Raw genomic sequence first — 27326 nt, 5'->3', positions numbered from 1 at the left:
AATGGGGCTTTAAAAAATATACTAAACTAATACCTAATTGCGATAATGTTGCTGAAAGTATTATGACTATTCGATCAGGTTTGCAGCCCACAGAAATTTCAGATCCTCTTTTGAAGAAATCTGAGAATCTTATAGTTTAATGTCATAAAAGCAAAATAATTCAACCTGTCAGGTTAAAAAAAAAGTTTACTCCGGATCCAAAATAAACCATATTATGTTAAAACTCTTCGCTTTTAAGCCTTTTAAACGTGAACAGTTAGTGCAAAAATAGATAAATGGTTCGTCCTTGCAACGCACAATACAAATTTGCAGTAATCAATGAAGTTAAAGGATATGTTTAGAACTTATCAGCGATAAATTCGCGAATGAACAAGATTAGATCAAAGGCCATTGACACATGTGATGAATAGAAGACCGAAATTTCAGGCGCGATAAATGGTCCACCCTGAACTGCGCACGCCGGTGCCGTGGCAACTCTGGCTACGAACTAACTAAAAACCGTAAATATTAATATTATTTTATTTAAAATCGAAAACAAAAACATTTTGAACAGTGTACAAAGTGTACAAGCTAGCATACTCTCCAAAAAACAATATACCCTTTTAATTGGTGTTTACAGGGTACGAAGACAATCGATAACTTCACCCTTGTCATTTTCAGTTATCCCCACGCACGGTCACACTGCGACCCCCGCTCTCCCTCCCGCCGCCCACTAACCCAACGTGTTTGTGTGCAGAATTTCCACGGTTAAATAAAACCGACTGAAAATTGGTAATCCACCGTGCCACATTCAGCCCTTGATTGCCCAATTCTGCAGGAGCAGCACCTCGCCGAAGGACCCATCGCAGCGGGATCAGGACCAGAGGATCGTCAGCTCCAGGAGCACCGTAGTGGAAAGCCTTCCTGCTCTTTTTTCTCTCTTGGCTGCCGAAGCGTCGCGTGTGCGGATCTTTCAGCGGTGAATAACCCACGGCTTTTCGTTTTTGGCCAGCGGAGGAGCGTGTTGCAGTCGCAAACGGGAAGATGGTTAAAGCTAAAAAGGGCAAGAAAGAGATACTGACCAAGGTCGAAGGCGGTTCCTCGGCGGACGAAATGTGAGTCTTTTCGCAAAATAAACCACCTGCCAACTTGGCAAACTTTCTAACTTCCATTCCATTGCGTTTCCCACAGCTCCGACGTGGACAGCGACCAGGTGAGCCTCAACAACAAGAAGAACCAGCCTCTGAAAGCCAACAAAGCTGGCCAGGATGATGTCCAAGCCCTGACCAAAGGCGTCAAGAAGCTCAGTGTCAAGGGAAAAGGCAAGGCTGCCAAAAATGACGACTCCGATGAGGAGGAGGTGATGCCCGCCAAGGGTAAGGCCTCCAAGAAGTCCGCTTTTGAGCTGCTAATGGACGACGACGACGAGGATGAGCCGGCTGCCCAGGAAAGCCAGTCAGAGGAGGAGGAAAAGGTGGTCGCCAAACCCCAGAAGAACGAGAAGAAGGGCAAGAAGGCCAAACGCAAGGGCAAGGATGACGATGACGAAGATCTGGACAAGGTTTTAGCCGAACTCCAAGCGGAATATGCCGGCGAAGCTGCTCCTGCTTCCGCCACTGTTGTTTCCCCCGAAGAACTGGCCGACGAGTTTTCCAAGAAGAAAAAGAACAAGAAGCAGGCCAAGGCTCCAGTTGCCGTGGCGGAAGACGCTGGCGAGGATGAGGCCAGTGATGACGAGGAGGGCGGCAGCACCATGAAATCAGCGGCTCAGAAAAAGAAGGAGAAGAAGGAGCGCCAGAAGAGGGAGGCTGCTCTGGCCAAGCAAAAGGCAGCTACGGAACCCAAGCCCAAGCCTGTGGAGAAACCTGCACCAGAACCCGAGCCTGAAGTTTCCGAGGAAATCCAACCCGATGCCGTCGAAGAGGAGGAAAAGTCCGGCAAGAACAAGAAGAAGGGTAAGAAAGACAAGAAGGCCGAGACCGAGGAGGAGAAGAAGGACACTAAGAAGAAGGGCATGTCTGCCGCCATGGTGGCCGCCATGCAGGAGCAGCTGAAGAAGCGCAAGGAAGAGGAAGAGCGCCTGGAGCGGGAACAGGCAGAGCGCATTCGCCTGGAGGATGAGCGTGAAGAGGCACGTCTGGAGGCAGTGCGCCTGGAGGCCGAGAGGAAGGAGAAAAAGAAGCAACGCGAGGCAGAGCGCAAGGCTCGCTTGAAGGCGGAGGGCAAACTGCTCACCAAGAAGCAGAAGGAGGATCGGGCCAGGGCTCAAGCTCTGCTGGATTCTCTGAAGGCTCAGGGCCTGGAGGTTCCCGATCCCACCGAGAAGCGACCCGTTCGACTAGGTGATTTTACTTACTTTTTTATTTTGTCAAGCAGAAAATTAAGGTTATTTACTCTGCATGTAATATAGTTAAATTGCTAGTGAAAGTTAATTTTAAAATCAGATTCAGTTCATAAACTGAAACACAGATTATGTTGTGAATTGTGTAACACGTTGTATGTAAATAGTTTGACTTTCTCTTTTGCATTTGCATGCAACTGTCATTTCTTTTCGAACTTTGATTTAAAAAATCAGCTTAAGGACAAACAATTTTTAATAATAGATAAGAGTGATAGATAATTTGTATATTTTTAATATAACCTGATATCAGAAATTATGTAAGTTGCATAAAAATTCTACTTGCCATTATTAGCTTACTTCAAATCGGTAGTAATCTCAATTTTCTGCTAAATTATGTTCTTCTTGGCGCCCCTATTAACCCAATAATCCCTTACAGGAACTCGCATCCGTCCTAACAAGAAGAAGGGTCCCAAGGAAGAGGCCGCCGAGGAGGAGGCCAAGGCAGCGGAAGCCCAAGCTGCAGCCGCCGCCGCCGCTGCAGCTGCTGCCAAGAAAGCCGAGGAGGAGGTGGTCAAGGAAAGCTGGGATGCCACCGACAGCGAAGCAGAGCCAGAACCCGAGGAGGAATCCTCGCAGGCCACCAACAATGGCAAGACCGAGGCTGCCGAGGAAGAGGATGAGGACACAGAAGACGATGACGATGATGAGGAGGACGATGACAGCGATGATTCCGACGAGGATAGCGATGACTCGCAGGAAAAGGAGACGGCACTGGCCAATGATCCAGAGTCACGAAGACTCCGCGCAGAAGCCCGAATCCTGAAGCGTCAAGAGGAGGCAGAAAAGAAGCGTACGACCGATGAGCTGAGAGCAGGAGTGGTTTGCGTCCTGGGTCATGTAGATACAGGAAAAACCAAGATTCTGGACAAACTGAGGCGCACTCACGTTCAGGATTCCGAGGCGGGTGGTATTACCCAGCAGATTGGAGCCACAAACGTGCCCATCGATGCCATCAAGGAACAAACCAAGTATGTAAAGGCATCCGCTGGATTTGAACATCGCTTGCCTGGTCTACTGATTATCGACACACCCGGACACGAGTCCTTCAGCAACTTGAGGAACAGAGGATCCTCCCTCTGTGACATAGCCATCCTGGTGGTGGACATTATGCACGGACTGGAGCCGCAAACCATCGAGTCCATTCAGCTGCTCAAGAAGAAAAAGTGTCCGTTCATTGTGGCCCTCAACAAGATCGATCGTTTGTACGATTGGAAACAGTATGGCCGACGGGATGTGAGGGATGTGCTTAAGGAGCAGCAGAGCAACACACAACTGGAGTTCCAGCAGCGCACCAAGGACGTGATCCTGCAGTTTGCCGAGCAGGGCTTGAACGCCGCTCTTTTCTACGAGAACACGGATCCCAAGACGTACATTTCTCTGGTGCCCACCAGTGCAATTACGGGCGAGGGTATGGGCAATTTGCTCTTCATGATTGCCGACTTCTGTCAGAACATGCTGGCCAAGCGTTTGATGTACTCCGAGGAGCTGCAGGCCACCGTACTGGAGGTAAAGGCACTTCCTGGCTTGGGAACCACCATCGATGCCATCCTGATCAACGGAAAGCTGCGCGAGGGTCAAACCATGGTTGTGGCCGGCACGGATGGACCCATCGTCACCCAGATCCGTTCGCTGCTGATGCCCCAGCCCATGAAGGAGTTGCGAGTGAAGAACGCCTATGTGGAGTACAAGGAGGTGAAGGCTGCGCAGGGCGTGAAGATCGCTGCCAAGGATCTGGAGAAGGCGATTGCAGGCATCAATCTGCTGATTGCCCACAAGCCGGATGAAGTCGAAATTTGCACGTGGGTTTATTTTGGTTATATAATCATATCTTGAATATATCGAAATAATTATTTATATTGCATTTTAAGAACGGTAGAAATTTAAAACCTATAGTGATTGTTTATTGTTAAAAGAACTATTTTTTAATTATTTTTTGTCTAGTCTATATTTGTGCTTTTAATTGTTTATTATTTTTATTTCAGAGATGAAGTTGCTCGGGAGCTGAAGAGTGCCCTTAGTCATATTAAGCTGGCCCAGACAGGCGTTCATGTCCAGGCCTCCACGCTGGGTTCGTTGGAGGCTCTTCTGGAGTTCCTGCGCACATCTAAAATTCCGGTAAGTAAAATAAATTTATATTTATTTTAAGAAGATATAAGTGCTTATGGATTGTCATTGGTCCTATTTAAACGTTTTTTATATAGACTATATTTTAATAAATCATTTTTTGAACAATAGCTTCCCTGATATTTAAACTATAAATTATTCACCATAAATAAAAATTATAGCATACTTTTTGGCTACAGACTTTCGAATATTGGTAAAGCTTTAAGACCAATATATTATGATATAAAAGGGTATTGCAAAATCGTAAGGGTATGGTTAGACGAAGAAACAAAAATTTAACTAATTCATGGGAAATATGCAAATGTGAATACCGGAATAAGGAGTTCAAATTCCCCTTAATTAAAAGTAGACATTATCCATGATTTCCAATAATTTCTGCACAATTGATTTTCTCTTGGAAAAGCAAGAAACGAATGCAGGTTTGGCAATATGTTCTGCTCAATTGATTCACGCCCTTTTAAATCAGCGTACCTTTGCATCCCCTGACAAATAATGAACCACACGTGTCTTGTGCAACAAGTCCGAAGTGAATAACAACCAAAACAGAGGGAAATCTAAAAACCCCCACGGGAAAGAGATCTCAGACGATGCGCTAACATAATTTCGCACCGTTTGTTTAGACAATTAGCCAAAAGAATATTTTCGGAGGGAGTTATAACCTTTTAATAGGTGAGCTCTGCAATTTATGTACACATTATTTATTTCTGCCCATGGCGGGATATTTCTAACAGCTCGTATAGTCCGACGATAAACAAAATCCCTGGTAGTACGCAGTTTGGAATATTTGCCATTTCTCTGTGGCTACGTTTCGATATCTGGCAAATTGAATTCTTTGGTGCGGCGACAAAGTTGTAAATTTTTGGCTGGCCAAAAAACTATTTCGGATTTTTGGGGAATTATGAGTGCGTGAGGAGGAGGCGGAGGAGCCGAGATTTTCTCTGCTCCTGTCTGCCAGACTACGCCGTAAACATAAAAATGCGTATTTTTGTAAAATGCAAAACCCGGCCGTTCTAGCCAGCAAGATGATAATCATGATGCTGGCGATGATCATGGCGATGGTGAGGATGATTCATGCCAAAAGAAGCCGAGTGGCGGGCGCCCAGCCAACTGAACACGCACTGTAACCATTTCATTTCGCTGTCTGCCCCCCAGTCTCGAGAAGATTGAACACCCAACTAAAAATACTGGCCGCTCTATATACCACATACACACTCGCAGATCTACAGATACATTACCATGCATATATTTGTATATTCCGGCGGTGTATATATGTTTATATGACCGCAGCGGATATGACAACTCAAATTCCAATTTAGCAAATATTTATTTTCTAGCAAAAGCAGCAACGCACGCCTTAAATGAATGAATTAATCGAGTTTGCTTGGCTGTTTTAATGGGAATTAGATAATCAGAATTATTTGCCTTATTTAATTTCCCTTTTTTTTTCGCTTGCCTCAGCTGCGGAAATGTTGCAACGGAAGCGCGGATAAAGTGAACAAAACAATAAACATATGGGCCATTTGATTCAAGACCCCGACATTTGAGCGTTCTGTTGGATCAGCAATTTTCTATATTCGAGTAAAAACTCTTTAGCCTCACTAAGTTTTTGTTTTATTTATATATTTTTTTATTATATTTTTTTCTGTTTCTGCTGACACTACAAGCTCATTAGCGACAGCAGCCCACATTTGCTAAGGTTTCCCACAGTGTCATCATCATCTCCATGCAGCCATCATTATCATTATCATCGGCAGGCCGCAACACTTTCCCAGGCCTTAAGGTTCCTACATGTGTACACACTACATATACGATCCAATACGATCCGGGCCGAAACGCCAACGCAATCTAAAGCACACCGAGCTGAAAAACTATGCAAATTAGCCACCAAATGCAGCCACAGGGCGCGTGGTTGTGAACCGAATGAATGAGCGACTGACTGAATGATGAGACCAGGCCAGGGACGTTTCAGGCCGCAAAGGGGTCATCTTTCAGAAATTTAAGTATTCTCGATCAGTCCGCAAGACCACATCGATTTCAAGAGGTTTTTAAAGCGGTATTATGGTAGCAATTGCTTTTAACCCCCACGCAGTTTGTCCAAAGCGGTTAGCTATCTGCTGCGTTTATCTTAAAATATTCTTGCCCAAGAGGTAACTTTTTGAGAGATTTTTAAAACAGGATTTAAAAACTATGTAAAAAAAAATCTGTGATTTATATGAGTGCATAATAATAGACTCTTTTTCTTACATTAAAAAATTTTAAAGCACTGTTTTAAATTAAATTAAAATACATTTATAAAAATGACTAGCTTATTTTATGATTTTAGCCTCCCCCGCAGATTATCAAAAAGGTTCATATCTTATTAAATTATCTTGGGATATTTTTGTATAATATCTTAATCTTGATTTAAAAAGCAAATCCATGTTTCCACGTATGAGTATACTTCATTTAAAATAAAAAAAGTTATTTTAAATCCAACTTCTGATACAACAAGCTAATTAAATGACTTTCCAGTAAACCCCTTTCCCAGAAAACTCCGCTCCTATTTAAGTTCAACCATCTAAGCTTCCCTTTGTCTTTGCGGCCCACTGAAATAATTTCCAAGTGGTTTTTCTGAGTCGCGCCCAATAGATTTGGTTTCGTTTTTTGGACGACCACTTGGACTCTTAATGAATGAATTAACAATTTCTGCAGTCGCATGCACATGTTGTCCATATGGCCGCGACTTTTTGTCGGTTTTTCGATATGGTGTCGTCGGTTTTTGCTCTTTTTTTTTGTATTTTTTTGATTATTTTTTCTTTTTTTCCGATTTTGTCACATATTAGACGAAAAATTTGTCGCCGTCATGTTTACTGCGCTCGTTTCGAAAATCAATTATGGCCAGTTGGCTGACTGACTGACTGAGTGAATGAGTGACAAACGGACAGAGTGACAGACTTCTGCCGGGGGGCTGTATTCATTCATTCATGATTTGAGCCAGAGATGCTGACCATGTGGGCCGACGACCACCGGCCGGCTACGTAACAAGTTTCGCCTTCATTTAAGCCAAATTTAGTAACTGGCTAACAACATTCACAGACACTCTCGGGCTTTACCTTTTTTTGGACCGACTAATGCTATGTAAAATGCCATAAAACTTTATGGTTATCGCTGCCAGAGTCATTTTTCTAGGCACCCACATATGATGGCGGCCTTTTGGATTCGCTATTCGGTATTCGGATTCGGATTCGGTGCTTTTGCTTTTTTCTTGCGTGGCCGTTGAAATACGAGCAGGGTTGCCAATTTATTGGCACTGCCAAACTGACGGCCGGAAATTGTCATTTGAGTGGTGGCCGCTGCCGTTCAAAAAATAAAACGTTGGAAACATTGGAAAAAAAGAAGAAAATCCGCTCAAAAGTTTTGTCTCGTTTAGCCCATTAATTTGTGACACGTCGCAGGTTGCGTTGATTGGCGATTGGCAATCAATCTTACGCTTGCACTGTTCCATTAATTGGTATTCACCCGATCCAAATTGTACGGTTTTGAACCCTTTCAGTCACCTAAGAGACGGGAAATAAATCTATAGACTGTTAATATTTAAGATTTTCGATGGGATATTATAATTTTTTTGGAAAAGTTATTATTTTCGGTAATAAAGGAACCGAGAGTATAATAACAAGATATAAATACGATCCTTAAAATGTTTGGATAACTGAGAAATTAAAAGTCATGCTCACAAGAAATTAACAATTTTTAAAATGATTTTTGTTTGTATCTTAATTAAGTCCTATCTCTCATTGATCATTGCATTATGTTTTTTTTTTAAATTTAATTAATTGACAATAAGGCATCAATAAATAATAATAAGAGTAAAAATAAACCATAACAAGTTCCCAAAATTAAAAGCAAACAGAAGTCAACAAATTGTATGGAAAACAAATCAATTACAAATGTTTTGCCCTCCCGCTTTTATTTTATTTTTGTTTTTAATTGCGTCCCACATATTGAGCGGCATTTATGGAAGTCATATCTATAGTGGTTATTATTGTGTTGGGGCCTGGTTTTTATTGTTGTTTCATTCATTCGGTAGATGTATCTGCTTGTTTGTACAGATACAAAAAAAAAGAAAGACACACACAGAGGCAGATGCTCGTACAATAATTCATTTCATTGATCAAATAAACATTTGCTATACATTTCGATAAATTAAAAGCCCCTGCCCCGCCCCCTTTTGCGCCCTCTGCGCGGCAGGGCGTAACGGTAGCGGCAATAACAACAAACACAATAAATTCAATAAATACAACAAGAGCAACTGATCAATGCCGCGTTTTCGATTCATTCATAAAAATTGATTGCACTTGTTGCCCAGCTTGATGGCCATGTGTTTTGCGGAGAGTGTGCGTCACAATCACGATTAACCATTATCCCATGCCATCTTGTTTTTACCCCCATATTCCAGATTATATAGGGGAATTTAATAAGCTTTTGTAGTCTGAATCCCTAATAATATTGATTTTGAAGTATCACCTTATAACTTTACTTGCGTTTCCTTAGATTTCGTAGTTTAAAGGAATTGGCAGGTGAATTACAAGTTCCTTAATGATCTAACTTAAGTATAGTTATTCCAACGAAACTATAAATTCTCAACTTTTTAAGTAACGAAATCGTTGGAAACTAAAACTTTATATTCCCATAAATGTGTTGGCGTTTTTAAGATTTATTTATAAAAAACAATCTTAAAGGCATTAAAACTATTCTTTGAGCCAAGTAACAGAACCGATAAAAATCGATGTTAAAATGCATTTTTCCGCCTCCAGTCGACAGACATTCCTCGGTTACGTCATGGAAAATGTTTTCGCCAGATTTATGGTCCGTTGGCTGCACATTTTTATGATCGCCTGCCGGAAAAAGCGAACCAAAGACAACATGAATGAACGGCTGCTACCACTCTCCATCGCCCTGTCTCTTTCTCTTTGGGCCATTGCAAACACCGTTATGCATTTGGCCTGCAATTTCTTTCCCCGTTTTCAGTGATGAGAACACCTTGATGTGGTACAAGATTTAGACCATAAATATATTTTATACAATCTTGTAGAGGCACATGAAGTACAAGTGGGAAACCAACAATAATTTGAACAAACAATCATGATATAATGTCGCAAGAAGTACCGCGAATTCTTTAGGATCTTGCTTTATGCTTTAGTAGAGTAATAAATTAGCACACTTGCATAGAATTATATTTGAATTTAATGTATTTCATTTGCATAGACTTTTATATGAATTTTTTGATCGAAACCAGGAAACGAATACCGTGAATTCTTTAGGTTTTTATCTACAAAGAGTACGGATACAAAATGTAAAGCATTTTATAACTTAAAAAAACATATGTGGCTTACTTCACGTAAAGATATGTTTCACTATTGTATTAAATTTTTAAAAATTGTGCAATCAAGTACCTAAATTTCTAATATGGTACCACTACCCATATATCTCCCATCACTGCCTGTTGATGTTGCAGCGTTGGCTTCATTAACATTTGCACCTCGTAGCCATCAACGGCCAAATATAGCGGTGCTGCCGGCTGCCATTCATAAAAAAAAGCTGTGTGCACCTCTCTCAGTTGGTTAGCTTGCTATTTGGCTTATACAACAGGCTGCATTTGCTGTTCGTACACCCGCAACGTGGCTGGGTTCATGTTCATTCATTCAATTTTGCAATCCACACACTCGCTCACATTTACCTGTATTTTCTTTGCACAACAATGTATCCCGCAACTCTTTTTCGTCTTGTTGCCTTTTTCATGAATGAAAAAATTGCGCACTCAAAAAATTGCCAGACACTGGGTGTCTTCTTCTTTACCAAACTACTACTAGTGTTGCCAAATTTGTAAGCCAAAGAGAAGCTAAATTGTTATGCCTGAGCTTCAATATATTAAATGAAATATTTGTAAGCTACAGATGGAATAGGACAATTTAAATAAATAAATAGGCTGTTTTTTTTTGGCAAAACGCGAATTCTTAAGTATTTTGGTATTTTTAAAAGGGATAGCAATTAGTATTTTTTTTTTGGTATTTGTACTTATATAACGCTAGTTCTTAAGCATTCTGAGTATTGCTGTACTTCAAAAAGACTTAAAATAAATTCTATATAGGTTTAGTTTTATTTAGCTACACATTCTCTTAAATTCCCATAAATTCGCAGCACCGACTGCCTTTTCTCGTTCTCCAACCAGTCAACCCACCCCACTTCCTTTCTCCCCATATATACTATGTGGATATATCATCCATCTCCGCCAGTGGGATCCAAAAGCACCACGCCACCAGATGCTGTCGCTGCATTTGGGCGAAAATGTAATTATGTAGCCATCAACTATTCCTATGCATTCATTGTGCTGCGGTTGCCTTTGCCATAATTGTGTGCCACTTGTTGTTGCTGGTGTTGGATTTGGTTTTGGTTTTGGTTTTGGATTCAGATTCGGAGTCGGAGTCGGATTTGGTAGGTGGGCCAGGTGGGCAGATATACCTAGCAGTCGGCCGCAAATGTGTATGGCCGACGTAATTTGATTCCCACATGCATTTTAATTAAAAGTAAACAACAGAAAGTTTCGCAAATACATCTCGTCATGCTCGGCGACTTGTCGTCCGTTTGTGGCCGCCATTTGGCACCGCATTTGCACGTTTGCATGCGAAATGCAAAACGCAAAACTATTCGAAACTATGCGAATCTACATCCACATCCACATCCACATCATCATCAAAATCCAGTGCCAACTGTGTTGCGGTTTCGCCCACTCGCGGCAGAAGCTACAGTAGTGGCAGTTAAGATAATTAGCCACTTTGGCCAGCATATTCGTCTGGGTGGACATCAATGTTACATCGCAGCAGGTGAGGAAAGAATTAGCCATATTGGTCAGTTTTCTTTATTTTTTCAGGACACCAATGTACGGTTATGTAACAGTACCAATAAAATATGTTAGATATCTATTGAAAAGTATATATTTATCAAATGTTTTTCGTATCTGCTTAGTTTACTTCTAAAAATACAGATCAATAAAAAAGTTGTTCAAAAATACATTAAATATTGAGAGTTATTATTATAATGATTTAGAAAACCTATTTTCAAAACCATAATATAGCCAAAAATATACAAACATTAAGTTGGGTTAAATGCAGGCGCGGGATATAGGGGATACATCCCTCCACTCGGGTTTAAAAGTATGTGTAATATGTATTTTATACAAATTTTTTTTATTTCTACTCAACAAATATTTTTTATATCCCTTAAATTCTGTATTATACTGATTTAATTTAAATATATTTTATTATATGTAATCTTTATAAACCTCTACTTTTTAATTTCAATTAGTGTATTTATTTTTTGCTTATTACATTATGTTTTAATAAGGCAAAAGAGCTACGCAATTAATGACTGAAAAACAGAAATGCCACGCAAATGTCTTGGGAAATATGGAAGGCATAAAAACTGGCTAGATCGTGTAGCGTGACGTCTTCGGGGGCCCATTCATGAATAGTTTGATGGAGAAGGGTGAGGCAGGGGCTAAATGCGACCCCGAAGAAAAGACCGGACCCAGAAATGTCCATTGTTGGGTGCTTAACCCTCTTCTCCGCCCCTATTATTTTTTGGACGCTCTTCGTTGAATTTCATGAATGAATTTAATTTCGCTGCGGTCGTGGTTCTTTTTCTCATGTTTAGCGTGTTTCGTAGTACTAGATGGGCATTACGGCGGTTGGCAGGAAGGAAGTGAGGTAAGAAGCAGACAATGCCAATGTTTTCATTAATGCGACGCAGTTGCCAAAAACAACAAAAACAGATTGCCCCAACAAAAAGAAAAATTAAAAAAGAAATCCGAAGTTGATATACCCTTGCTGTTATAACTAAGATGGATTAGACTTAGTTTTGACCATTATCTTACACCAAAACTATAACTATAGAATTTCTATGTAAATTAAATCTATTTTTGGAAATCGTCTTAAAGATTCTTCGATTCCTCCTCGGATTTTGATATAATGGTACATAATATTATTCCGACTCGTAAAGTTCCGATTAAAACGATAGTACCCTCCCCAAGGGTATAAAAAAGAAGCAAGGAAGAAGTGGAAAAAAAAAACAATGAATGAATGAGTGAACCCAAGTGAATGAGTAAATGAATGAATGTATAAATGGAAAGACGAAATCAAAAAACAACGGAAGCAATTCTTCCTGCCCCACACACACTTAGATACACTATCACATGCATACAAATACGCAGAGTATCTCACAGATACTTTCCAGAGCTTATTGCTTAATTTTCATTCATAAACACGTAGCGACCGTATTTTTGGAAGGAAAGGAAGTTGAAAATAATAGATATTTGTTTGCATTCAAGAGCCCCAAAGCGAAACGGTAGTTCACGAGGAACGTGCGGCATTTTCTCGAAATCGCCGCAATTTTCCAATTCCGTAACGAAGGTTCCCCGACATTAATCAGCTGTTTAGGCTGTCTGTCAGTCAGTAGAGTCGACATATGCCATTAATTTGGTTGTTCTCATCAAAATTGGCATCATAGGCAGCGTTAACAAATTTAAAACAATTGATTTGTGCACTGGAAAAAATCTAGTAATATTAGCTAGAATAATTTTAAGGCTTTCATGAGCAATTTACCAAATTGTAATGATCATCTTGAAAATATTTTGGACATTTCTAGAAACAAAAATTGTAGGTAATACCAAAAAACTCTGATAAAAACAGCTCCTTAAAGCTCTAAAATTTAATTTAATTTAAAAAACTTTTTTACTGAAAAATGTTTAATTATTTTAAAGGCTCCGATAAATTAGCTTGAGAACTTTTTGCTCAATGTGCTCACCTGTCTGGGCTCCACGCTCGTGTCATCGATAACATTGAGTGGCGTTGCCACTTGACGTCAGCAGAAAAGGGGGCGGCAGGTGGTGGGCGTGGATCTCCACCTTTGGCTTCCACGTTAGCCAGGCTCTCCTGCTAATTAGCTTGCCGTTCGTGTGCGTTTTCATTTGCCATTTACGCACTTCCCGCCCACAAATTCTGCGCAAAAGCACAGGCAAAAGGCTTTTCTCGTCTCCGATTTCTGGCTTTTCTGGCCTTTTTGCTGATGCCGATTGTGAAATTGTGGAGCTGCGGACATGGACGTGGATGTGGATGTGGATGTTGCTGCGTCAGTCAGTAGCACGTTCTGATTGTTTGTGCGAAATGATATTCAGCTGGAAATCGACTGCCGGCTGCCACGTGGAAAGTCACCCACACCCACTCTGTTGTAGGTCCCATAGAAACGCACTGAGAAATAGTCTTAAAATAAATCTCCATTTGATGTAAATATATTTTGGTCGCATTAAAATAAACTTTAAAATTGGAGACCAATCAATGGGGTTTTTTTCAGCCATTTAAAAAGGGTGTCTGAAAGCATTCAGTGCAAAATTTGTTGTAGCATACTTTTAGACACCTTTATAAGTGATTTATAACCCGTGCGCACTTTGAGTCACCTTCTATAGTCCAGATCAATTATGAAAGATCTGTATATTTTCTGTAACATGTTATAAATTATAAATTTTTCCAATCTATCTAAATATTTATATTAAACTTTTTTTTAACAAATATGAAATTGTTTTTAAACATTTGTTTGATTCTTCTTTTATTTTATACAATTATATAAAATTGTGTTCTTCTTTTAAGGGTTTTCTTCAGTTTGTAAAAATAATAAATCATTGTATTTAAATTCTTTTTATGAAAATAAGAAACATTTTTGTATAGTTCAGTATTTTTTTTTTTAGCATTCTTGAGGTACAAAATTTGTGAAATGGTTTACGAGATCTAAATGTTTTAAGTGCATAAATGGGGGTTTCTAAAAATAATACATCATTGCAATTAAATTTTTTTTATGAAATCAAGAAACATTTTTGGTTAGTTCAGTATTTTTTTTTTTTTTAGCATTCTTGAGGTACAAAATTTGTGAAATGGTTTACGAGATCTAAATGTTTTAAGTGCGTAAATGGGGGTTTCTAAAAATAATACATCATTGCAATTAAATTTTTTTTATGAAACCAAGAAACATTTTTGGATAGTTCAGTATTTTTTTTAAGTATATTTTAGGTACAAAATTTGTAAAATGGGTTTCGGGAACTAGAAAACAAATGTTTTGAGTGCATAAATGGGGGCACTTGGCTATCACTTCCGTTTGCACCCGTTTTCCGCTTTACATGCAATCGACGACTGCTCTCTTTCTCGCCTCCTCAATTACTGTGAGTTTTCTTGCTCGCTTTTGTTGCTACTGTGCCACAATTGCATACAACAATAAACTTCCGATTTCATTCATTGTTTTGCTGATTGCAAAACTCTTTCTCTCCCGGTTTTCTTGCTATTTTTTCTATTATTTTTTTGTTGGTGTATATTTTTCCTATTTGCCATCCGTTAGTTACACACAATTTCTTTTATAACAGCGTCAGCAGCTGAGGCGTTTCGCAGTAATGAATGAAATGCTCATGAATGGGTTAAGCTGTAATTGAATTCAATTTACAATCGAAACACTTGAGCAAAAAGGCAGAAATTTCAAATGACGTCAGTGGAGTATCTACGAAGTCAGGGTGTAATTTTAAAGAATTTTCAGGAATTCTAGACCTTATGTAATTTAATTCTAAAATAAAAAAATAGTTTAATGGCCAAGTCTAATAAAAATTCCCATTCTATGCTTTTTAAAGATAAATAAACTTACAAACATGGACTATATTTTGAAGCTTTTTAGACCATTCAATGGCAGCCTTTTAATAATACTTAATTTATGCCCGCGATAAACTGGCATTTAAATTAATCCGATTAATCTACACGATAAGCCGACATTTCAATTTATCAGACAGCTGTAAAAGAGAGAGTAAAACGAGTTGTACTGCCAGTTGTTAATGGGTTCATTCAAGAGGCTCTCATTATTTCGGTCCTATCAACGGCGCGTGCATATCCGGTGGCGCAATTAAGTCGCTATCGACAGCAAATTCCATTTGCCCCACTCATTGAAGTCCGCAGCACCACAGCACCAAAGCAACCCACCCAAACCATCCGACCATCCAACCATCCAACCATTCATTCATGTCAGACTCTCGCGCCGCTGCTGTTATTTTTATCAATGATCATTTGTAATCATCTGGCGACGAACAAAAAAAATAAAAAATAAAAATTGAACATCTTCGATGTGAATGAACTCATCGTCAGAGTTTCCACCCAATGTCTCCTGGCCACTTTTCTTGGACGTTTGAGAAATGTTTCACTTTAGTGGACTGCTTGTTTAGTTTAGATTCTGTTTCTATTTCGTTTATTTTTTCTATGGTCATTTGGCTAAAAATAGACAAAGTTTTCTTTGGGTCAATTGCTTTTGGGCCAGCAAAAGAAAGAAAACTTTGCAGCCACATGGTTGATAATATGCCTGATTTTAAAGAATGAATTTATTTTTAAATATCAAGACTATGAATTATTTGATAGGAAAATTTAATTTAATATTTAAAAAAACCTATCTTACTAGTTTATAAAAATGCTTATTCACTTCTAACCCAAAAACCCTTTTATTTATTTTTTCCAGTACTCTGCTATCCGTATTGGTCCCGTAGTGAAACGCGATGTGATGAAGGCCTCCACAATGTTGGAACACGAGGCGCAGTAAGTAAAGCCCAAACCTATCGCTTCTATGTCCACTTTTCCCCTTCATTTTTGTTTGCGGATGTGTCATACGAAATTATACAATATCAGAGTTCTTGAGAATTTGCTGAATGCGGAAATTTGTACAGTCGAGAGCTTTCCGAGTAGAGGAACTTCCACTATCAAATTCACTTTCGTGGGGGTTTATTGAACTCCCCCATTGAGGGATTTCGCAAACACAAATTGTGTCGACAGCTGGGGAAATTGATCCGCTGGTTGTTTTCTATGAATGACAAATGGTTGAGTGTTGCAATAAAAGTGATGATTTGGGAAATTCTTAGATAACAAAACCGTATAATTGTATTTCAACCACTATGGATTATTATACTTCCTGTTTGGGAGATTGGCAATAAAATTGTTTTGACTCAGGGTGAACGCCATTTGACAGTTTAATTTTTCTTTGTGAAACTTGTATATAAAATTTTACCCCACAATAAAATTAGTTTGGATTTTACCACCTTTTCGGTTTATACCTTTAGTACTTCCTCTCGAGAACGTGTCCAACTTACATGTAACACCTTTGCAACGGGGCACACACATTTCATTTCATCATTCATAGGGTCCGCAGTGCCCCAACCATTTTTCGACTACATTGTAGGCCATTCCCGCTTTATATTCGAACACTTAAAGCAGCAAGAGGTCCGCGAGACAGCGAGAATAAACGACTTTTTGATATATGACAACGAACAATGCAATTTTATTGCCGCTTAACTTCATTAACACAATTCCCCGTACCCAACCGTACCCACCCGCCACTTGATAAACAACGCAATATGGTCGGATCTTTGAAGATTGTGTGTGATATTAGCCGACCAAGGAGCCCCGATGGCCGATGGTCGGGTTAAGTGATTCATTTAGCGGCAATCACAAAATGCACTTTACCAGGGGGATGGATAAAGCTAAGCGGGATGGGATGGGATGGGATGCCCATGATTTATTATAGGAGAGCGAAACCTTTAAGCCGGCAGCTTTGTCTCATTAGCGGCGTTAAGTGATGCCAAATAGTCCAGTGCAGTCCATTCCAGTCGGACGTGTCTATATCTTTCTCTTTTTCAGTCCTGTGGGGGTTTCCAATTGCTAGCTATTTTCGTGCTCTGCTTGGCAACAATAAAAGCTGCAAATACAGCACAAAGATGCAGATACATTTACGGCCCACTCAAATTACGCTGTCACATGTGCTAAAACGTAGCGAAAATGCTTGGAATAGAGCAAATAGAAGTGGAACTGCAATTGTATCTGGTATCTTGTATCTTATATCTACGCCCAAGACGGAGCATTTCCGTTTCCGGCCCCTTTGCGCATGCGTGCGTTCACTTTGAGTTATGCCAGAAATATACCCACATCTACGCCCCACTATCTTTAACTATGTGTGGCTGCTCTTCATTTATTTATGATTTTTACGCGTGTGGAATTTTCGAACCATAAAATTTTGCATTTTACGCTGCGAGCAGCGACCATAAAAAGCCGTCTGTCCGGGAGGGAAGTGCCTTCGATGGGTTCTACTATATTAACTCGCACATACATATCTCCCATCTGGGGCTGTCGCATTTACGAGTCCCATAAAATGTTTAACTGTTTTTATGTGATCTTTTATGCATAAAATTGGCTCGTTTACTCGAAAGTGATCTGCTCAAACAATGGTTGTCTATTTATTACCCCTTGAGGGGTTCCCACTCCCCATCGATCGTCGTAAAAATTCGCTTCGAAAGCGATTGTTTTAAGAGGGTCTTGATTCTTATGGTTCATATCCATAAGTTTGCAAACTCATTTATACAATCCTACTTTGGAATTTAAAATAAAAAAAAGCTTAATTTCAAAAATAGTAAACTTATTTAAGCTGTAATAAAACGAAAAACCTCTGAGGATTTTATAGAATGGTTAATTATAGGTTTAGGTGTCTTCTTACACTCCCTGCCTTATACCTAAAAGATAACCACAATCACAATTTAATGGTGTTCTCCTCTCTACTTTTATTAATCTTCTTCCCTCGCTCCGAAAATTGCCCATAATTCATAGATCGATTAGTCGTGGATTCTATCCTAAACTGTTTTCGCCTCTACCCAAACAAATTTAATCCCCAACCCAATTCCATTTTTATATACGATTTGTTCGAGAGATCCCAAAAAGTGCCCCTCATTAGCTGACTCCACTTTGAGTTTGGGACCTTTTCCTGTTGACGGAGAGTTTCGATTCTCGAAATGCCAACCATTTCCTGTCATTGAAAGCCCCACTCACGGCAAAAGTTAACCAAGCTAAACAAACAACATCTTGAGCTGACTGACCGACCGTCAGTTGGATTTTATCCGGCGAGGTTGTTTGTGATTTCAATTATTAACGCTTCCTGGTGCTCTCGGATCGCCATGTGGCCCGATCATTAGGCCAACTCTTCTCCTCTTCTCTCTTTTCGAGACAGGAAGACCAGCGACGACGACGACGCTGCAGTGTCATTATGGTTATTGTTATTATTATTATTATGATGCTCGTTGGTTGCCCAGTTTCGGTTCCAGTCTCTCTGATTGCATATACTTTTAATTGTTTTAAATTACCGCCGACGAATCTCACTGATCTCTATTAATACCCCTTTAAGGTATGCAACGATTCTGGCATTCGACGTGAAGATCGAGCGGGAGGCACAGGAAATGGCCGATTCCCTGGGCGTGAAAATATTCCAAGCGGACATTATCTATCACCTGTTCGATAAGTTCACCGCCTATCGCGAGGAACTCAAGCAGAAGAAGCGCGAAGAGTTCCGCTCCGTAGCCGTCTTCCCCTGCAAGTTAAGGGTAAGTAAGCTTTACCATTTTTAAAAAGTGATTGGGATGAATCGTTAGAATAGTTACATAAATATAGGCTGATATTATTACACCTTTAAGATGAAATGCACATTGTTGAAGACTTTCTTCTTATTATATTGATAGTGGGAAAACAATGTTAAGAATTTAATTTGATACAAATAGGTCTGGTCCTAACCGAGCCTTAAAGATTTTTTTTTAATAAGCCATCTACAAAACAGTACATTTTTTTTTATTAAAGGTTCTAAAATAATTTTAAAAGGGATCTACAAAATAAATTTGCTTGGGTTCTGGCACAGATTTTTAAGTGTACGTATCAGATGTTACGATTTAAAGACGGAAACCCGAAAGACTCGGTGTCATTATGGGCATTATTTTAATGTGCCCATGTTCGTGTTCCATTTCCCCGCCTGTGCACCTTCCGCCCAGCTGCAATTACCCCCGAAAGCTACAGGTGTAAAATGCAATCTGCCGCGAACTGAAAATGAGAATGAGACCAAGACTACGATTCTGAATCCGACTCCGACTCCAAGAAAGAGCCAGAATGGATCTCCAGCTGTGGCTTGTCTCGTCTTGACGCTGGCTTAATGATGCTGGCCAACAAGAATGGAACGGGCTTAAACTCCTGGTGGCTGGGGGCTACGATACACTATATATGTATTAGCCGGGCCAAGACAACCACTCAACAAGCGATTAAAGCCTTAGATCCCAACAGACGCCTGCATCACGTCCACACTTCCTGCTCAAATAATGTTTAAACAGCGTATTTGATTTATAGGCAATCATTAGATTTTGGTCGTATGCAATGTTGGGACTCAACACGCCACACTCCACACTCCACACTCCATACTCCACTCGGGGCCACTTTGGTCCACTCTGGTCCACTCTAGACCACTTCTAGCCACTGGGCTCCCACTGTGCTGGTAATTGGACACATAGCGCACAGCTGTTGGTAGCATTTGTTCGATCTTGTACACTCGAATGGTTTTGTTGCATTTGAGACTTTAAAATATTTTTAAAATTCTATTCTATTTCCCAGAATATTATTTAAAAAAAATTTTTAATCAGATATGTTCCCCTTTATAAATTACTAATTCTTAAGAATATAATTTTTAAACAGAACCTTGATTGGGGGCTTATTTTCTGCCGTCTATAAGACTTTTTTCGAGTGCATTTAGCCAGCTTGAACTTAACGATTCTCTGGAGTGGAAATCCCAGTCGCAGGTCTTGTAATAACAATGACGTTGTTTAGTTTGAGTTATTAACTCGCCTTCTGTCTTAAGGAGTTGGCTGGTAGATGGAGAATAGGCATGTGCATGTGGAGCTGGAGAAACGTGTTCTCTGGGCCACTTTTCGTTTTTCCCGGCAACGTACGATCCATTTTCTGTGCCGGCTGATTCAGATTGTGCCGCATCTTCAACCACTGCTGCAGGCGGCATCCCATTTGAGGCCTTCTTCAACAGTTGACGCAACGGAAATTAAGTTGTTCTTGGTGCAGTCAAAGCTGTTTTTGGTCGGAGGTTGCCGGTGCACTTTATTAATGGTCCACAACGATAGGAAAATGCACTAGAAAATACATTTTTAATCAAAATTTCAGATTAAAACAGGAAAACATTAGACAAATATAACAGATGTACAATTTGGTACTTAGGTTGTTAGGTTAAGTATTTATCACAGATCTTCCTGCACGAATGTGCTATTGTCTACTTTAATAAATATGATAATGTTGTAAAGTATTAAATTTAACAAAGACAAAAGTATTGTTAGTTTTGTGAGAAAATTGAGTTTTCTGTTAATAGATCAAAACTCTATAAACGTAATAACCAATTTGTAGAGTAACCAATATACGAGTATCCACTGACATAAAGTTGCTATGTTATCTTACAAAATCCGTTGTAGGCATCGCCTAAGCCACCATAATTATCGGACATTATTTAAAAAGTAGTTAAGAGCCGTCCCATCGTTATCGATCGTTCCCGATTGAGCCGCTTATTAGTTATACCCCACGAAATCATCGTCTATCTAACAGTCATTGATCTAATTCCCCGTTCTCTGTCTCTATCTTTTCGATTCCATCCCACAGATACTGCCACAGTTCATATTCAACAGCCGAGATCCGATCGTGATGGGCGTGATGGTGGAGAACGGCATTGTCAAAGTGGGCACTCCAATTTGCGTGCCCAGCAAGGAGGTAAGTGCACTGAGAAAAATAGATATATGTGTTGATCTCGTTTATTATTATTCTGTTGGTTTAAGAACCATACCTTCATAATATATGGAACCCTTCACACGAAGGGTTTGTATTATGTATGTATGTATTACTTATTTTTTCCTTGGATATTGATCAACTACTAAAATCTCTATCAAAGGGACAATTTAAATAAATATAGTATAAATTTAACCAACTTTTCAATATTTTTTCCATGCGTCCACAATCTATTCGCGGGCAAATATTTAACTATTCTGCGAGTTTCGCTCCACAAAAGGTTCCATTCAATAGGCACGCATTTATTTAGGAGTGGTGCAGATCGGCGGTGTAGATCGCGATTGTTGGGGACCTGGGTTCTTCTTCTATGCGCACAATGGACGCACAATGAAAGTCCTTGTCTTTGGGAATATGTGTTGTGTGTTGTCTTGGGGAAATCGTGTCAAGTATCAAGTATATAATAATAATAAGGAGGCCCAGGCCCACGAAGAGCTGTTTGTTTGATTTGCTACCTTTGGCGGGGCAGCTTTTCATTGTTGACACAGGTGGTGCGGTTTTATTTTCATTATATATTATTCTCTCTGGATGTGCGTGATGCAATTGTGTTGGGGAGCTGGGCAAATAGTTATTAGCTCATCGCCCGAACGAATTGCGTCGCAAAACGTTTTCTGAATTCCATCATAATAACCACCGACTGGCAGGCCCTCAATTATTGTCCTTCCGTTGATGATGATACAAGAAATAAAGAAAGGAAAAAAAAAACGAAGATGGAACGACGACGACGACACTCATTTCAATTTATGCGCAGACATGTCCTGTTTCCCGTTGCCAAAGACAACAACTGTTTCCTTTCCACCTCTGTCGTCGGTTTTTGTCGCTTCTTCGATCTTGTGCCAAAGGGTTTATGTTCTGTATACCGCTTCCCGTACCGCTCTTGACTTTTTACCAGGAGGAGAAGTAGCTGCGACAGCAGGAGCAGGAGCAGGAGCAGGAGGCATTCATTGGCAATTATAACTTCCTCAATTATCCAAGAGAGCGCTGCTAAGCTGTGCGCTTCCCGTCATTCATCGTCATTCTTTTTAACGTCTTCCTTCTCTCTCTCCCTCGCTCTCGATGGGCTCTTCCCTCTCGCTTTTTGCCAGCTTTAATACTGATTTTTGTGCGGGGAATACCCTACGATTTGTTCAGATAGATTCTATGGGGTCTTAAAAGGTTTAAGTAATAGGAACAGGTATTAAAAACAAGAGAAAACGCTATAGTCGGCTATACCCGTTACTCAGCTAAAGGGAGTGCGAGAGGGATGGCGATATGCATGCAAAAAATCGACTGTTGCACACCACACAAAAACGGGATTTCACTAACACGCCACCTAGCACTCTATTGAATAGTAGTACGATTTGAATAATTTTTGCTATGTAGATAGGTAATTGTTTCTTGTTTCAAATTGTATTAATGGAAATAGTCAAATAGATCTGTAGACTTTTAAAAATACTTTCGATTGTATCTAAAAGTATAATGTAAGAATTTATCCTATCATACTTTTAGAAACTTTTTAAAGAGGTCTTAAAATTTAAAAAGTGAGTTTTCTTCGATAGTGGAATCGTAAAATAGTTGTTTTATGTTATGCATTCCTATATATGATATATTTTCTATAGGTTATACATGCAGAAAGTGTAGCTCATCCACCAGTCCCCACAATCTGAGCTTAAACTCCGCGGGCACACACATGTGATCGTATGCTAACCCCTGCTCCAGGCCCACATGTCCATGTCCATTCCCCCGACCTGATCCAATTCTACTTTAGATCTGCACTTCATTTCTGCCCAAGAATGCTGCTGGGCCATCGTCGTTGTGGCTGTTTTGTCGCTGTTGCCTCTTTGCCCGGCTGCTTTTTTGCCTTTGCGATTTCCGTTGACTTGCAGCTGGGGGAGCTCTTCTGCGAAAGGGTTGGGGACTTCTCCAGTTCTTCGGCAGATCTTCCAGACCCTCTTCGCCCCTTCCTCCCAGCGACAACTTCCTTTCGATGCTGTGCTGCGCATGCGTGCCAGTGACTCTGTTTCCCTGCCAGATGGTCGTCTTTCTTTGGCCCTTGTCTTTGCCTGGCCGTTGATTACATTTATTAATTATATAATTAAATCTGTAATAGCAGGCCACTCCGATCACTTGGTTTCTGGCCTTTGTTTCTCGGTCCGCGTAATTGTTTCGAGCTGGCCAAAACATCCGTTCTCACACACGAAATGAACGACAGAATGACAGAGCCCAAACCACTTCCACTTCCCGTTTTGTTTTTGGGGTTTGTCATTACACATTTTGGCCACGGGGGTTAAACAGGTGACCATTGCCGTCTGACCGCTGGTGCCTTCAACCCTTAACCCCTGAGAATGTGGGGGATTGCAAGTGTCAAAATGCGGTAACGGGATATGTCTGCAGACGTTCGATGGGGTTAATAAGGGTGAGGGATCAATAGACGGTCAGAGGGTTCATTGGTTTTGGGGTTAAGCAGGGGAAGTGATTGGAAGTTAACGTGTTCTAGGGGGAGGAATTTAAAACATGTACATAATTCTTGGAACTTTATAAAGTATTCGGTGAATATTTTCAAGATTTAACAAATAAACAATTAATTAAAAATGTTTCGAACCCAAATACAATGAAGTAATTAAAAACAGATTTAAAATTGGTATACACTTAAGATATAACACTTAAAACCATATAAATTTGTTACCAAAATCTCTAGAGATATGAAAACAAAAGTGAACACTTTAGTTGCTGTTCTAAAATTTCCACAGCTTTAAGGTAAACAGCGAAAATAAAACCATCGCCTGATCAATCGTATTTGGGGAAATGATGATGATCTCAGAAAAAATAACTCCCCCATCGAATTCAATTAAAAGATTTCCCCAATCGTCAATCCAATTGTTGATGATCATCCATCCCACCTTTCGGAAACTTAGCCTTGAGGGTCACCGCGGCTAATTAAGCACCGATCGGGCAATCTTCACTGCTCTTTTATACTTTTAAACTCAGAGGCCTTTGTTTATCCTCCGGTCTCATCAGATCCGCCTCGATCGGCCCCCGTACAGCTCGTACATCAAAGAGTTTCACTTTATCGAAGGCACAATCTAAGCCAAACACGCCCCACTCTCGCACATCCTCATCCTCATCCGCGTCGTCTCCCACTGACATCACCATCATCCATTCAACCAACATCCAACGAGTGGAGGAGCGAGTGGTTCACCACCGATCATCTGCATCTACATCTACCGGGGAATACATTTATTTTCCCTCTTGCGACTCTCGGCCTGCCTGCACTTAAAAACTAAAAACCAAAAGCCAAAACAGCAAACGGAAGTTGGAGGCGTTACCCAGCGCCAAATCCAAATCCGTCAGTCACTTAACATATGGACGTTGCCATATGGATGTGAGTGTACGTGTCTACGAGCAATTTATACAGGGGGATATCTAGCTAAGGCTAATACAGTCCAACCTCTTTTATGCAAACTTTTCTAATTCGATAAAAAATGATTAAAAGTTAATTTAGAAATTGAATTTTCCAAAAAATGGAAATCAAAACATTTTAAATAGGTAAAAAAAATTATTAAAACTGGGTTCCCTTATCCATCTATATAAATAAAGCTATCCACTTGAGACCAAGAATCCATACACAGCCAATCCCCAACAAATTGTACAATATGTTCGTTTAGCAAACAATAGTTTATACTTAGATAAATAACTCATTTAAATATTTATAGATATTTTCTAAGCTGTACGCTTTTTAATTTCTGTTGTAGAATCTCCACTGTAATTGCCTCCAATCTGGTTGCCTCCTAAAGACGGTCTTTAAAGCCAAGGAGACAGACTCTGGCAGATCACTTGCAGATCGTCTTGCATATGTGTATATAGATATTATATTGCGGCCTGTTGTGTTGTGTTGCCTTTGCTTTTACCCAAACCCAAACCCAAACCGAGTCCCAAACCGCAGAGAAACCAGAAATCTGGTGGCAGAAAGAGTTTTCGGTTGCACCCGGTGGAGATGAAGATGGAGATGGAGAGTGAGATCGAATCGAAGACCGCCGATCGACGATCCGGGCGATCGATATCTTTTAATATTTTCATTCATGCCCCAAGTGGCTGGGCTGTGTTGTAGCGGAAATGAAAGCTCATTCAGTGCGCTGCTACTGCTCGTTTTTGTTAATTAAATGGCCTCTGGGGCTCTTGCAGTTTTTCGATTTATATATACACACTTATATTTATATAGTAGCAAGTAGTTTGCCTTGCCTTTCGTTCCGATCGTCGCCTCCTTCCCTTTTTGTGTTGATCTTGGCTAATTTATGGGCTGCGAGTTAAGTTTAAGTAGGTAAGGGTGTCTCCACTCCCCGAAGGGCCCCCTTTTCTCCCTACATCCGTATCGCTTATTTCATTTCTGATTATTCTCAGACCTGCCGGGGCATTTAAGTGCTAGATTTAAGTATTATTTTTTTATTTCGCCGGTCGCCTCAATTGTTGAGCCTTCATGGCTTACGACTTCCGTTGTCGCCTCAATAAGAACCGACTTGATATACGCAATTCTTTTTTTGGTGAATGAATGATTCTCCGTTGAGTGAAAGAGTCTTAAGAGCTTTGGCACTGGGATTGTGAAAGTGTATTTTTATTGCGGGAAAAAATGGTATTGGGTTGGATATCCCCCAGATCGCTTTTTTTCAGTTGGGCGTTTAGTTGGAATCTTAAATTCATTTTGTTGATAAAGATTTAAACACATCTTACTCATAAATTCGGTTCTTTTAATTGTACAATTTTTAATCTGCCCGTTCTTAAAATTAGAATATATTTCCGTAGAAATGTTATTATTGTATATGATGTAAAGAAATTTGAAGTAGTGTCCCACAATCTCTTAAAAAAACATAATATTCAAATTACCCATAAAGTTAACACCCCGATTATTGTCTGTCTAATACCCAAAGATCTCTTAAGATCTTCTTACCCATCGAATTTGAGAACTGGTGAAGAGTATCTCACTATTCAGATTACAATCATTGATTATTTCCGGGCACTTCCTCCTCGCATTTGGAACTGCGTCATCTTTTGCCGTTTCTGGGGTTGTTAAGAATTCAAATCGGTTTTCACGGATACGTGTGCGACAAAAGAACACTTTAGACAATGCAACAACAAGGGGCCTAAGAAGTACAAACATAATAATGGTAAGGAGGATGGTGATGAAGCGATAGAAACAGCGCTAAGAACCGGAACCAGTAATTAAATACAAAAGAAGTTGGGGTGGTTAGGTATAGTCGTATGTAGATGGAGAAAGAGCTGCGGAAGCGGATTGTCGGCGACCCAAAGACAGCCAGCTGCAGTTTTTTTTCAGCTGGCCGAGGCAGAACGGAAGTAGAACGGAAGTGAATGCTTCCGCACGTAGGAACCAAATAATTGGCTGTACTGAGAAAAAATAATTGGTATTGCATTTGAAAAATAGAAAATATTTTAAACCAATTCTTATATGGCAGGGATCTATTATAACTAGTTTACATACATCATATTTAAGGATTCATTAAGATTTTAATTTATTTCCCCGATTAGACCATTATTATTCTCCAAGTGTAATCCCATATTTTTATGAATGAAAGGCATTCTAAGCGGGAAAAAGAGATAGCAAGCGGAGTAGTAGTACTCATGGCATAAGTGTGCTGAGGTTGCCAGCTGCTCGGAGTCAGGGGTCAGTAGAATCCCCGAGCGGAGGGAATCGGAAGTGCAGGATCCGTGTAGGAAGTGCCATCAAATGCTGAATAGTAGGAAGTGGATGTTTAGAGCAACCCCCGAGATAAGGCAGGTGTGTTCCTGAACGTGCCGAAACGGCGGGAAAACGGAAATTCGTCTTATGAATGAAATGGGAATTTTATGAATGGCCCAACCCAACATCTACTAGACACATTTGTATCTTATTATGATAAGCGGGCAGCGTCGGAGATTTCGTAATAGAACAGTTGGAAGACATGTGGGCGCACTCTGCCATACAGAATGTGCCTGTATCTATCGGATACGGTCGCAATAAAAGCTTTTAATATAAAATAGAGCAAACAGACCATAACAAATAGTGGCAGCAACAACACAATAAGCGGCCGCAACTTATGAATGAAAACTACAGA

The 27326-nt window shown here is 40.1% G+C and overlaps 1 protein-coding gene across 1 annotated transcript in view; it reads left to right on the top strand.

The window, feature by feature from the left end:
- The first annotated feature begins 181 nt into the window (after positions 1–181).
- The window catches only part of LOC119553223 (eukaryotic translation initiation factor 5B), a 37967-nt gene continuing 10822 nt past the window's right edge, over positions 182–27326 (top strand). Inside the window, exons 1-8 of the mRNA XM_037863481.1 lie at positions 182–500; positions 661–1094; positions 1171–2321; positions 2757–4179; positions 4363–4495; positions 16073–16149; positions 18776–18971; positions 21064–21171. Coding sequence (XP_037719409.1) covers positions 1024–1094; positions 1171–2321; positions 2757–4179; positions 4363–4495; positions 16073–16149; positions 18776–18971; positions 21064–21171 — 3159 coding nt within the window. The 5' untranslated portion in view covers positions 182–500; positions 661–1023. The remainder of the gene's footprint in view (positions 501–660; positions 1095–1170; positions 2322–2756; positions 4180–4362; positions 4496–16072; positions 16150–18775; positions 18972–21063; positions 21172–27326) is intronic.

The sequence above is a fragment of the Drosophila subpulchrella genome, chromosome 3L, assembly GCF_014743375.2.
Source record: "Drosophila subpulchrella strain 33 F10 #4 breed RU33 chromosome 3L, RU_Dsub_v1.1 Primary Assembly, whole genome shotgun sequence".
NCBI lineage: Eukaryota > Metazoa > Arthropoda > Insecta > Diptera > Drosophilidae > Drosophila > Drosophila subpulchrella.
Note: the sequence above shows the minus strand (reverse complement) of the source record. Positions and strands in the feature narration are given on the sequence as shown.